Here is a 14,650-nt window from a genome sequence, read left to right as displayed (position 1 = left end):
TGTATTTGTCTGATTGTATAGAAGTTTGCATCTACCGCATATTTAATTAGCTGTTTTTTCAAACATTTTTATGTCTCCTGAAGGAGTGCACTGCACGCATGGCTTCAATCGGACAGGCTTTCTGATATGTGCGTTCCTGGTGGAGAAGATGGACTGGAGGTAAGAGCTGACTGTGATCGTTCATACGTCTGAGTGCAGGATTACAGAAAGATCCAGGACCCCGAGTGTGCGCCCATACACCTGTGAGCTGCTCGCAGTCGTCTCGCTTGATAACTCAGACTATCCAGCAGAGTCTCTCCAGTGGATTGCATCATTACTTCAGTTTCATCCTCCCAGCAGTTTCAGTCTTTCTTCAGCTTGCCTTTTGTGCTTTTTTTTTTTCTGTTTTGTCTCTGAGAGGTTATAGAACGTGTGATGTCACATGAGTGCACTCTGTCAGTACCAATCAACACAGATCATCGCAAAGGCCAGCTAGGTAGTGGCGATCTGACCTTTTTCAGAGATGGAAATGGTTTCCAGAAGCCGAGCAGGACGGCCGGGGGTTGGGGGTGCATCTTTGCTCTAAGGTGGAGAATCTCTGGAGATGTGGGGGCTGAATTAAACCCTCCCACCTCCCACTGTTTCCTGTGAAATGAATACTCTCAGGCCGCTTTCAGCTGTCATCCACTGTTAATATTTTGAAAGATAATTCAGCTCTGAAACTGTTAACAGTGGTCCAAATTTATTTATTTATTTGTTATTTTTGGATTGTTGCTGGAAATAGAAATTGAATTTTCATTAATGTGCGATTAGGCCTGCAATAACAGTTTATCTACGATGAAGTGAATGCCAAGTAATTTTTTTGTTTGTGTCCAAGGTTTAAGACGAGAGTGCGACACCCGACTTTAAAACATAAAACACATAGTTTGTTCAGCGTGAAATTTTAATTTGGGAAGTTTCTGCTGTTAACCAATATCTTATACCCTAAGGAGCTCAATCTGGATGAAAAATAGCCTCTAAACTAGAATCCATCATAGTAATTGCAGAATTTGGCCCAGTTATACCAGATGTTGCACAAAGCCATATTGGAAGGCATCCCTTTAGGCTGTTTGTTAAAGGGCAAGCAGATAAAAAAATAAAAATGACTTGACAGGTGACTGGATTAGCCACGTCTTCTATTATAAATTAGAGCAGATGGTAGGTTAAAGTCTCGATAAAGCCATGAAGCCATTGAGAAAAGCCTTCTGTTCTACTTTTAGACACCAGATTTCTGTCCTTAAAGTTTTTACATTTTGTCGTGTACAGACACAATTTTCATTTTATGTTGATGACAAACACAAAAAAGACAAATATTTGGTAAGCAAGAGGAAAATGATTCGTAGTTTTAAGTTAAAATCTGAAATGCATGGTGTACTTTACCACTCAGCCTGACCAAAATGATTAGAGAATGACACAACTGTGAACCTACAAAGAAATAGTCACCCAATTAAACCGACAGACCAGACAAAGTGAAACTTAATCCAACCTTCTTCTATCCTCTGTTGGGGAAGCAACATCAGAGCCTTTAGAGACTTAAAAATGCTAAACTATCTGAGATAGAAAGCTGGTTCTGTTTTGGGGACCACTAGCAGTTATAGCAAGAAGAGTTTCAACTGTACTTAATTTCCCTTTGGGAGTAATGAAGTTTTTGAATTGAAATGACCATAATGGATAGAGCTAGATATGATGCAATCTTGGTATATTCAGAATGATGTTAGAATGCCCCAGTCAAAGTCCAGATTAAAGTATAACTGACAATCTATGGTAAGACTTAGAAATTGAAGAGAAAATTTGGTTCTACGAAGTACTTAGTCTTAAAGGTTTAACACAAATTCAGGCCACACCTGCCTTTTTAGTATATATAAATAGCAAAGCAAAACAAAACAGTATTCCAACTATGGTCTACATTATGCTGGTCTATTATGTAAACTTCCAAAGCAATGCATTGTAGTTTGTTGGTTTAGTCTGATGAGCTGTGAAGAGGTGAAGAACCGTGAATGGTTTTAGAATTGAGGTCACAGTAGCACCATCTCTATTAGTGAAGATCCTTCTGTTTCACTATGTAACCCAAACTGCTCCAAAATAGCTGTGTTGGAACCTAAATTCATGAATTTTAAAATGAATACAATTTTCTTTGTGTTTATGATGCCAAGTAGAGTCGTGTTGTAGCCTTAAGCTGCTAAAAAGTATAAATCAGTCCTCTCATTTAGCTGCTGCAGCCTTAAAAGACTGTTTGTAACTAAATTTGAATACACTTAGACCTTTTCCAAAATGATTATGATACTTTGATCAAATCCAGTCATCATCTGTAATATAGGAAATATTGATTATCTCTTTAGGAACAGAAAACATCACATTGAAAACTTAACATCGCAGCATTGGTGATATAAAGTTTTTGTTTATTTTCCTGCCTGGGTGAGTTTTTACCAAACACAAACCCTCCCCATCTGTTTTTTTTTTCTTTTCCTTATCAGCATCGAGGCAGCTGTGGCTGCTTTCGCCCAGGCTCGGGCTCCTGGGATCTATAAGGGAGACTACCTCAAAGAGCTTTTCTGTCGCTATGGTGAGGAAGAGGACACGCCCCCAGCCCCTGCACTGCCCGAGTGGTGCTTCGACGACAACGACGACGGCGATGTGGACGACGACGGCAACGCGGTCGGCCAGGAGTCAGGCCCCAGCTCCTCGGGGTTGGCGCCGGGCAAGAGGAAGAAGGAGAAACTAAAACTGGTCAGAGGCTCCATACTGGCTGATGTGATGCTGGATTGAAAAATAGTCCCCTATATGTATATATTAATTAACCACATGTGATAAATTAATTCTAATTATAATCTTAGATTTTGTGCTGCAGTGAGACCCTACTTCAAAAATAACGGAGAATAACATGTATTTTTTAACTTTTTATTGCACCCAGACTGAAAACCTAAGTCAAGACGAACCTAATAGGCGAGAATATGATCCACTAGACAGATCTGGAGAAGAGAGCAGCAGCTCTTAGAGCCGTTACTGCAGCACTCGGCTGTCGTTAAGGAATACTGTCTCTCGGTTGAGAGGCCCACCTCGTCAGTTAGACCAGTCTGTGGCTGCCTGGCTGTTAGGAGAAAAATATGTGCAAGTATTTGTGGAAACACTTGACTTCAATGTTTAATGGTAACCAGAGTAATTGGGTGGTTTTAAAACATTTCTTGTTCCTCCTGAGCCTGCTAAAGTCCTCTAATCTTTTCATAATTATTATGAAAGTATAATTTCATCCATTAGCCCACCTGCTTCTTTTATGGATTTTTTTTTAAAATAAATTATTTTTTTTTTCTTGTGGCCACCCAGAATCCACTTCTGCTGTTCTGTTGGACTCTGCAGCTCTGATCTCAGGAGATTAGCCACACTTTCTCACTCTCTGCCAGGTCAGAGGCATTTGAGGTGAGGGAGAAATTAGATCCCTTTTCTCACTCGTGTGCACTCTGCTGTAACAAACCATTTTAGAGGAAGCTGGAACCTATCGCTGATGGTAAATTGCTGGAGGCCAAGCCATTACCCAGTATTATCATGATCAACTTTTAAAGCAATCGGAATGATATAATCCCTCTCCAGGTTTGTTTTTGAACAAACAGTGGCGCTTATAGAAAAGATCACTTATGTGATAGATTAAATCATTTCTCTATTAACTAAATGACTACTTTTGTTTGAAAGTCAGAATTTTAAATAATGCATAGTCTTACTGTAGTAGTTAATGTGTAAAATTTGTGTAAAGTGGCAACACTTCAAAAACTCCATTATGGAAATCATTAGAAAATCCGCTAAGTTATCAATAATGGGGATAGTAGGCCTTCACAAGTTTTGTTCATCCCTTGGTACAATTCCCAGAAGATTGAAAGTGACAAATTCATGTGTGAGTATGTGTCCTAGAGATCATGATCGTATTTTGGACCAATTTCAGCAAATTCAACCTCAGAATAAAAGCAAAAAACAAAGGGAAGACGGATGACAGATTTTCCATCTTTCCTCCCTCCTTGGAGAACTTTTATTAGATTCCATGCGTAAAGCAGATCTTTAGTTATTTTTTGTGAACTTTTGTTCACAATAGTTAGTTTTTTTTATTGTTAGCAAAATTTGAGATGACTTTGGGAAAGTAGGGAATTTTGACTTTAATGTCTGTGCACCTTTATATTGTGTTAATTGCTGAATGGAGTGTATAAGACATTACTAAGTTTTCTTTCCTCTGCAGCTTTTTCCCCCTAATACAGATTTGCTGTATTTGAGATGACATACTGTTGTGCCTCATCTGTTTCTGTTTGGCTCTTTTTACTCTCACATAGAAGCAGTTAGCAGGACTTACCTGCTCAAAACAAACATCAAAAAACAAGCAAGTGAAAGGAGGAAGTACTTTAGAAGTGATTGTGTCAGCAGTATAAGAGCAAGTTTAAAGCTGTAGTGAGACTGAGTCGAGGCAGAATAACAAGTTTTATGAGGCTAATACTTTAAATAATTAATGTGTCAATGTTTTTAGATGGTTAAAAATAAAAGTAGGACTTTTCTTTGACTATCTCTGCCTGCTCGTTTTGCACTCGGCAACTCAGTACCAAAGAAACATCTGTTTTAGATCGCTATGTGTAGGAGATGAATGTTTATTCCAAACTCCACATCTTTTTACTTTCCTCTTTCTTTTACTTTCTCCTCTCAGGGTGCAGTGTTTCTTGAAGGGATCTCAGTGAAAGGGGTCACACAGGTCACGACCCAACCCAAGTTGGGCGAGATCCAAAGAATGTGTCAGGAGATGGCCGAGTGGGACAGGTGAGGCGCTCCTTAGTCACGCTCCTCTCTCTCTCTCTCTTTTGGGAAACTGTGTGTATACAAATGTATGTAGGTGTACATAGTTAGGAGTGACTCATCTGTTTCAACTTTATTTTCTGCTTATTTTTTCTTTTTTGGAGCATCTTCACACTTTCAGGCAGGCGGTAGAATCAGAAACAGATTTTTGTATTTTAGGGGAATATACCGTAGCAGTTTTTTTTTCTTCACTTAACTTGCTAGCCCCGCTGAGCTGTCTCATCCCAGCACAGAGAACAATCCACACTGTAATTTTCTCTGCCTGCTTTTAAATACTTTCTTTAAGCCCTGTGTGCTAATTTCTAGTTTTACTATGTAATCTAAATGGGCTGATGCAGAGGGTTTTTGCCATGAAAGATTTCAAAAGAGAAAATGTTCTTGAAGTAGTCGGTGTATAGAACCAAAATTATGTGGAGTGTCCTTTATTTATCTAATCTATTGTAGGAGGACAACATTTTTCATGCTTTCTGAGCTCATCCTTTCACTTCTACAGACTTTATAATATACTGAATGTTTTTAAGGAAACAACTAGGCAGTTCAAGCTGCAACATTTCTAAAGTTCAAGCTTAAAAACTCCCAAACAAGCTTTATAGCTATGAAATATTTATTTATTAAGAAACATCAAATTTTGTCATTTTCTACAAGCACCCTTTGATGCATGGAAAAAAATTGTAGTGGAAAGTTCTGGTGCAGAAAAGCCTCCCCAAACCATAACACTTTACCCAATGTTCTTATAAGTTTTATATAAGATTTTTATTCATTTAACTTTTATTTAGTCAGATGAGACAAGTAAGAATTAGTTTGATTTACACAACCAACCCAAGATCTGCATTTGGTTTACGAGCAAGCACGTCCTCTTGTTCTGGTATCAGAATAATTCAATATACATCTAAAGACCAAAGATTTCTCCAGAAGTCCTGATCTTTGTTTATGTTCTCTTTATTAAACCTTAATCTGGTCTTTATCTTGAAAGGTGGAACAAATGTTTCCTCTTTGCATGCCTCCCATTACAGTTAAATGTGCACAGTCTTTCTGACTGTACAAGTACCTGCTGTAGGTTTCAGAATGACATTTCAGGAATTTCGGGAACTTCTTCTGTCACCGTCTCATCTCCTCATGAGATAAGCTTGCTTGTATGACCATGTTTGTAGTTGTTTTTGTCTTCCATCTTTTTTCGATACAGTGCCAGGGTTGATTTCTACTTCTTTTGAGACTCTTTAAAAAGCCCAGGCTTTTTTCTGGAGCCCTCATATATCTCCTTTGATCTCATTTATGATGTTCACTCTCACTTCAACAATCAGAAGTCTTTCATGTGTATACAAGACAAACTGACCTCAAAATGCAGACCGGCGATGTTTTAATCATACGCTCTTGATGTTGTATATGTGGGTGAGATTTTAGTCATTTTAAGCAGGAACTAATGTTTGCCATAATAATCTTGTCATTATTAACCATCAGTGGTTTTCTGTCTAAATATTAAAATATTTACATTTACCGTATGTCCATTGCATGTTGAAATGAAAGTCAGTTTCTCTTTGTTGTTTACTAACTCTTGGTGTAATTTTATGTTTTTTTAGGCAGTCACTGTTTCCTTTCAAAGTCACATGTATCATGTTTGGATTTTCAAGCAATTATTTGCATAAAAAGCCTTCTATAAGATTTGTAAACTTTTGAGCTTGATAAAGAATTATTAGACTTAATATTGAGCTAAGAAGAGATACTGTGTAGTTTTCAATAAGATCACAAGACATGTGATCGATGTCTTGCGTAATGATGGACGTTGCTGTGGATTAAATTTATAATTTTTGTTTTATATGATGTAATGTTTTATGTGATTTAATGAAATTTTGGAGTAAACGTGAGCCCAATTACAATAATTTCTGATAATAGGTCTGGATTTCCGGGTGCCCAGCCTGTGTCCATGGACCGACAAAATCTTCGTTTTCTAGAGCAGAATCCTTATAAAGTCAGCTGGAAAGCTGATGGCACACGGTAAGTTGATTTTCTTTTTTTTTGCAGCACATGTCAGTGCAGGTGCCATACTTTCTATCTCTGATGAGATAAAATTTGTGCGTCTAATTGAACTTATTCTGAGTCGATGGGAACGCATTGAGTTTATGTCTTCAGGAGAGCTGTGCAACTTTTGTTTAATTCATTATCCAAGGTGCTGAAAACACATTTCTCCCTTGCAAGTTTTTTTTTTTTGCTTTCCTGTCACGCTTAAATGTTTCAAATCATCAAACTAAATTTTAATACGAGACAACGATAAGCTGAGTAAATACAAACTGTAGTTTTCAAGAGATTTATTTATCCATTACATGAATTCAGACCAACCTGATTCTATAAAGTAGTTAACCTAAATCTAATCAATGCTCGATCTCTCTTCTACTATCAAGCTTCTACAACTGGCAATAAGCCAGACATATCACTCTTCTTTTTTTTTTTTTGCACAATTGTTTGAATTCTGTTGCATTGAAATGTTTTCAATATATGTTTCAAAGTCATGCCACAGCTTCTTAATCACACTGAAGCCTAGCCTTTGACTAGACCACTCCAAGACTGTTGACTTTTTGAAGATTTTGAGAGTTGGACTCACTGAGAACAAAATTCTGGTTTTCATCAACTGTTTTAAGTTATTCGGTTCCTTTGGCAGCAAAGCAGCCCCAAATCATCACACTGAAACCTTGAAATATGACAAAATAGCAGAAAGAAAATATAAACACACATTTATTCACAGCGACTGTAAAACTTTGCAGTATGATTAAAGGAAAGAAATACAATCAATAATTCTTTTTCAGTAACTTTTATCATGGGAATTTAGATTCACTTGAGCCTAAAGAAGTAATTATTCTGTATGTTTTGAAATGCTTTTTTATACCTTACTGCAGCAGTTTTGACACCCCTGACCTAAACTTTGGAAAACAGTCCTGGTCATATGGGAGTACATCACTGTTCTGTTAGGATAAAAAAGCACTAGAAGGTCCTTAAGGTATGACTGAGCTTAGCCATTAAGACTTTGTTTGTGAGGTCTGAAAGGAAGCTTAACATGACTTGTGCTCCCTCATTAAGTTTTAATTACAGTATATAGCTAATCAAGCAGGCTGCTCTCTGAAAGGCAGTGGAGATGTGCAAATTAGCTGCTGTGATAAATCCAGACTGAGAGGAATGACTTTGTCCAGTCTGTCATCCATGAAGAATAAGAAATGCACCAGGGCACTTGCTCTTTCCCGTCACGTTGTCCTGTGAATTTGTTGTTTTCTTTTGTTTCATGTCTCTCTAGTGCTCGAGGCCACTGCTGCAAGGGAAGAGAGACATTTTAGTATTCTGCTAGTCGGCTGTGAAGCACTGCCTCTTTGGCTGGTGCAAATGCGCTGTGTGCAGATGAATATTTAATGACTGCAGTCAATTTCAGATTTTTACATATCGGTGCTTTAATTTCCTGTAAGCGTGAGACTCGGAGGGAACAAATTTGGCTCCTGACCAGGACGCTGCTAATGTGTGTAATTAGCTGCTGTTATCTGCAAAACGCTTGAGAACGCAGTTAAAAGTTTTGTCCTTAAATTTGATCAGAGACTTTGAGCTCTTCCTCTGCTTACCCAAACTCTTGACGTGCAACCTGTTTTCCCTCCAGCAACTGGAGTTTTAAAGGGTAGCGATGCTGTATATGATTTCATCAGTAGTGATGCAGAAATGAGGCGCAGCATGTTGTGTGTGACTCATCACCCAGGCTCAGGATATGCACTATGCTGATATTACTCTATTTTTTACTCTCCACATAGTTAGTAAGAAACATTTTAATGTTGGGAATAAAAAACAACAATGAGCAGGGCATACTGCATTGAACCGTATCCTCATAAGACTTATGTTTTATTTGCTTTGAGAAATTTTTGGGTTATCAGTGGTCAGAGACAAATAGCATAAAAAATATTGATTATTAATTCTTGATCCCACTCTACTCATTGTTAAAAGCTAGAAAAAACAAAATTGTAAAAATATAACATGACTGATGAATTTAAGGGTAGTGTGCATGCTTAGTAGAATGTGCTTTTTGCAAAGATGTAATGATCATAACTGAATTGCAGTTGATTATTCTTATCATGTACTCAATGAAAAGTGCAGGACATTTCTAATTACATAAGTGTTTCTTGATTCTAATTAAATAAATTGTATTTTAAAATTCATTATCAATAGCAAATTTGTTTAATTATTTTTTGTGAAAAAATAAACCAAACAAAAGGAAAATTAACCAACTTTATTGTTCTTCTAGAGATCCTCTCTGTCCCAAGAAAATGATCCTGGCAGTCTCATTTTGTGACTGCAGGGTTGTGCATCAGCAAACCTGACAGCTCAACTGCATTGCTCACTAACACAATAACAAGCAAAAAATGATGACAAACTGCTGAAGTGAATCTACTTAGCTAAAAATAATTTGCAGTCTTTCCCTCATGCACAGAGAAGCCATACAGCAAACAATAAACCGTCACTGTCTTATCTGGCAAGAGCATGGCTTCTAATGGGCTTTGGAAAATCTGCGAATTGACCAAGAGGAGAAGCTTCAACTCAGTTGAATTTTAAATCGGCTTGTTATAGGGTCTTCTGACATTGGTTGATTGGTTTGTGCATCAGTAAGGAAGGAGGAAAAGGAGCAGAATGAGGGGAGGAGGTGTGAGCGGTTTGGGTTTTAAAGAAATGACTTGGATTTTCTTGATGAGACTTTGGAAAGTTTTGGATTTCCTGTATTAAGGTTACTCTAATTCATTTTTGTTCCTCCGAGATTCAGTTAAAATAATGATCAATTATAAATTACTCTCTATTAGATAGAAAGGTTTAATCAGAATGAATGTTCTTAGGAGACTGAGCTGCTTGGTTTAAATCCAGTTAAGAGATATAAATAAACTAAGCATTTGTTTTACTTATGAAAGTAAAAGTTACATAACACATAAGGCATGTTGTTTTTCATTGTAAAGTTACAGCTTGCCTAGTTCAATTCCTGAAACTATTTCCTCAACATAGTTGGGATCAGCTGTTCATTGTTGCATGACTTTGTGAGGTTGTGTTGAAGCCTGACTGTAGCCGTCAAAAAGATGTTTGCTCTTAAAAATTGGACTTGGTTGCTTCTTTCCGGTTTGAAAAGAATAAACTATTATCCAAAATAAAGCAGTTGGAGAGTGCCGTTTTAGAACCACTTTGTCTTTGTTTACTCTTTGTAAATAAGGGGGGTTTTAGTCAACACTGTTATTTACAGGGTTCCTACACAGTGTTGGATTTTTTTCAATAGTCATGAATTATGTATTTTCCAGATCCAGAAAGAATGGAGAAGATAGAAAAAAATGACAAGAAAGTAGGATTTGAAAATATGTATGTATTTCAGGGCAGTTTTTACTTAACGGCACCATTCAGACAAAGTGCTGAAGAAAGGAAAAACTAGTTTAAAAGGCACTTTCAAGACAATATAAAAAGTAAACAAAATGCAATTTGACAAAATAAACAGGTAAGACATGAAAATCTTTCTGTCTGTCCAGCACCCATGTACCCGCTAACCAATCTATCTAATCATCTGTTCTTTCATCCTCCCACCACTTTACATATACATCCAATCTGTTTGCCCTTCCCTCGTGTCCAGATTTGTAAGTTCAGTAAAGACTCAGATCTTTATTCATGTCCCATTGGTCAATTAATTTTACAGCAATCAACAATAAAGACAACAACACTCCAGCAATTAAAATTTAACTAGAAAGCTTGGTAAACAATCCCACTGCTTCAACCAAAGGTAAACACTAAGACTAGACAGTAAAGCTGTACCACTCTAAAAAATATCTGCCATAAAATTAACTATTTATTTGCATCAATAAATCTAGAAATGTGAGTCACAAAGTTAAATTCCTATATTTTTTTCAACTATGTTTATCATAACACACTAACACAAAGTTTCTTCACCTCTAAGTCACAATTTCCTTTTTGACTTTAAAGGGAAAATAACCCGAGCCTCATTGGGTTGACAAAAAATGCAGCACTTCCCCTTCACAAACCACTAATGATGTGCAAAGCCCTTGGATCTGATTTAAGCCCTCCCCTGAAGCTCGGCTGCTGTCAGTCATGCCGCAGGACTGGACTAGCAAAGCTGGCGCTCCTGCCGTCTACGCCTCATTAGGGCTAAAGAGCTTGGGGGACATGGCTCAGGGTGTAGGAATAAAATCCAACCCTCACAGCGTCCATCAGAGGACAGGGAGACAGAAACGGAAGAGACAGAGGCGGACGGACCTACACTTGTGTGCATAAAAGAGCACATTATATTTAATGGTTTCCTGATTTGTCGGAGGAAACGATTACAGTTTCTGCTGTGAACATTATTTCGGAGAAGTGGGGAAGAGATGAATCAGGTGAAACTAGGATGAAGAGAAGGGCCACTGGAAGTAGCGGTGAACTAATGGTCTTCCTCTTTTTTTTCTTCTGAGCACTTGACAACATTACCCATGGCTAACTGGCCAATTAGACAGCAGGGGAACCACTTCTGCTCAGCTCAGACCCGTTGTGTCTGGACTGGATGACAGATCTTCTCAGCTGTGGCTCTCAGCCTGTTGATCTTTTGAGCCATTAGTCATTTTGTGACATAAAACCCATTATCCGTTTTCAAAAGGAGATTGTCCCATTGGTGTGTACTATGATCTGCCTAAACTGAGCTGTGCAGACATTGGATTCTTTCTTCTTCACCATGCTAAATTCTGCGATCACCGTGTCTACTCTCACCTTGAAAAGTGCAGCAATATCTGGCCAGCTCTTTATTTTTCCTCTTCTCCTCCTCCCACATCTGATCCTTCTTGCAGATACTGTAAGACATTGGGATATTGAACTCTTCTCTTTACCCTTAACTGAGTAGCCTCTTCACTGGACAAACATCCTTTAAAAGCACTTGGGAATAATTAAGTTATGGACATAGCCTTATTCGATTTTCTATAAATAATACTCGGTTAAAAGGACTGTTAACTCTAAAGGGAGTGGCATCTACCTGCACTGGAGGAAAAGTAGTAATGTCGTTTACTGACTCGTTACAACAATATGCTATCTTTTGTAATCTGCTGTTCAAGTTATTTTGTTAAACTGCATTTTCAATGTACTCACTGAAATGCGCATTTTTTCAGAGTATATAGTACTTAGAGTTTTGGGTCAAAGAAATTTATTTTTTATATAATCTAACCACTGACTTGAGAAGTGAATTAGACTAATAATTGCTTCATTACCATTAGGGTACAGTGTATTCGGCGAACATTTTGGCCTCAAACTTGGTGTGTTGGTAGTTTGAAAATTGGGCAAGTCCAAAGATTTTAGTGAATTTGACACGGGCCAAATTGCGATGTCTAGATGACTACAAAATTTCAGCTCCTATGGATTGTTCCTCATGTGCAGCGACATGGTCATGGGTGGGAAAACAACTGAAACTGTAGAAGCAGTTATTGTTGGATCTGATTGAAAGATGTCAGAAAACACTGTGTTGTGTATGAGGCTGCATAGGTGCAAATCAGTCAAAGTCTCCTTGGTGTTTTTGATGCCTGTGATCTCTTTCAACTGTGCAATAAAACTACCATTAACAAACAAAAAAGAAAAGGTCTGGGGAGCTCAAGAAGTTTGACATGTTGACTTGGCCTCCAAACTCCCCAGATCCCAATCCAATCATACTTCTGCTGGATGCCATGATGGCCTCACCTCTGGACTTAAAGGATTTTCTAACATTTTAGTGCAAAAGCACATCCTCAGGGGTTTTATGGAGTTCATGCCTCAACGACCTATAAATTCAGCAAAAGAGAGACCAACACGCTTTTAGGAAGGTAGTCTAAAAAGTTTTTTCTGGTTGGTTACAGCTATTGTATTGCATTTTTTTGCTTCTTTTAACCCCAATTTAAAGGTGGTTTGAAATTAATTTGTGGCTTAAAATACTATTATCCATATGCATTTAATTTTGTATATTAAAGCTTATTCAATTTGAAGTTAAACCCTAAATTAGTTATTATTTTAGAGTCACTTCATTTCTTTTCTTCTGCTTACTTTAGAGGTGTCTTTCTCACTTTGTTTCTTCTGTCTCACATCAACTCCCTGCAAAACCTCCTTTTCTACATTCAGGAACCTTCTCATTTCTTTTCCCTTTTTCCTCCCCCTTCCCTGCCAGGTTCATATTCAACCTTTTTCCTCTAGTTCATCTGTTATTCCCTCCTGTGCAGATATCCAGCTCATCTCAGCCTTGCCTCTCTAAGTTCATCTCCAAATTGCTCAACCCGAGTTGCCCTTCTGATGCACTTATTTCTAGTTGTGTCTGTTTTGGTCACTCCCAGTGGAGATCTAAACCTTTTCAGTTCATCCAGGTTCACCCACAGTCTTTTTTTGTTAGTTTCACCCTCTCCAAATCACACATTGGGACAGGTGTTACTACCATCTTGTAAACCTTTCTTTTTATTCTTGCAGACACCTCTCTGTCACAAATAAACATTTTCTCTTGTCTCTATACACCCTGCCTGCTGTCTGTTCTTGTGCATCTCTCTTGTAATGCCTGTTTGAATTGCTTTAATACGTTTTACAGTTCCACCTGTTTTTTATCTTATTTACACAAATTTTCTCCTGCTCCTACGTGCGTTCACCTTCTTCTCTCCAAAGCACCCACCCACACATACTTCTAGAGTATTTTCCATCTGCTTCCTACTCTCACCACATATTACAATGTCATCAGCAAACATCATAACCTATGAGCAGTGCTTTTTTACCTATTAATCTGTCTCATGCAATTCCACACTTATGACCTGTTTTACTTTTACTACACACCTCACCACTATCTCGCTGTCTTTGTTCACGTCCTCCTCTACTCTAACAGACTTCTTTGCAACACCTGACTTTGTCTTAAAGTACAAGAGCACCAGACACCATCTGTGTGTCCTGAAATTAAGCATATCAAGTGTCGGCTCTGACACTGATTTTTCTTTCTCGTTGAAAGGGTTCCTTACATGACAAAAAGTTATTTTCAAAAAATTCTGACCTGACAATTTTCAAAATGTCAAGAATGTTGAAAATGAATGTTGTATATTATCTTGGATGGTGAGTGGTGATTTTTAAACAATATGGTCTTTTGTTCATTGTAAAGCAATAGATTAATTGAGACAATATTCCCATAATAAAACATACCTTAAAGCCTTTATGTTTGAGAATCTCTTCCCTATTGAACTTATATTTGGCATCTTTTTGAGTTTTCCATTTCTCAACCAGCTGGTACTGATCACACATCCATTACACCTAATCCCTTTGCTACAATTGTGGAGAGTCACAGCAGGTATGAGAAATGCAACGCTGCGTCTGTGGGGAACTCGTTAATCTGTCTCTCTGTCATCTGCCTATGTTTTCTTAAAGGGTGTACTTTTTATTTTTTCCAGAGTCTGAGCTTCCAGTTTGCACACCATTAAATGTTGCTTTACATTTTCTACGTATATAAAGGCTCTTATTTGTTAAAGCCACAAAATAATTGTTTTGTTTCAGTGTAATAAAGAAGCTTGAACTTATGAAACGTCAATAGTGGCTCCTCCAGTGAGGTCAAACTGTAAACACAGAAAAGCAGCATTCAGCTTTTATGCTCCGCTAATCTGGAACAAACTTTCAGAAAACTGCAAAGCAGCCGAAACGCTGACTTCTTTTAAACTGCTTGGAGTTACTTTCAATCAATAGTAACATTTATAAATATATTTGATTGTTTATTCGTAATTATTTGAAATTCTTGCTTCATAATTGTTTACTGTGTTATGTTTTTATTATGTGAAGTATTTTAAACTACCTTGTT

At 37.6% G+C, this 14,650-nt stretch overlaps 1 protein-coding gene across 1 annotated transcript in view; it reads left to right on the top strand.

Moving 5' to 3' along the window:
* rngtt (RNA guanylyltransferase and 5'-phosphatase) overlaps positions 1 to 14,650 on the top strand; it is an 83,563-nt gene that overhangs the window by 4,492 nt on the left and 64,421 nt on the right. The window contains exons 5-8 of the mRNA XM_044106861.1: positions 84 to 159; positions 2,493 to 2,745; positions 4,694 to 4,803; positions 6,730 to 6,831. Coding sequence (XP_043962796.1) covers positions 84 to 159; positions 2,493 to 2,745; positions 4,694 to 4,803; positions 6,730 to 6,831 — 541 coding nt within the window. The remainder of the gene's footprint in view (positions 1 to 83; positions 160 to 2,492; positions 2,746 to 4,693; positions 4,804 to 6,729; positions 6,832 to 14,650) is intronic.

This window comes from Gambusia affinis, linkage group LG22 (genome assembly GCF_019740435.1).
Source record: "Gambusia affinis linkage group LG22, SWU_Gaff_1.0, whole genome shotgun sequence".
Classification (NCBI taxonomy): Eukaryota; Metazoa; Chordata; class Actinopteri; order Cyprinodontiformes; family Poeciliidae; genus Gambusia; species Gambusia affinis.
This window is presented reverse-complemented; position numbering and strand designations above follow the sequence as displayed.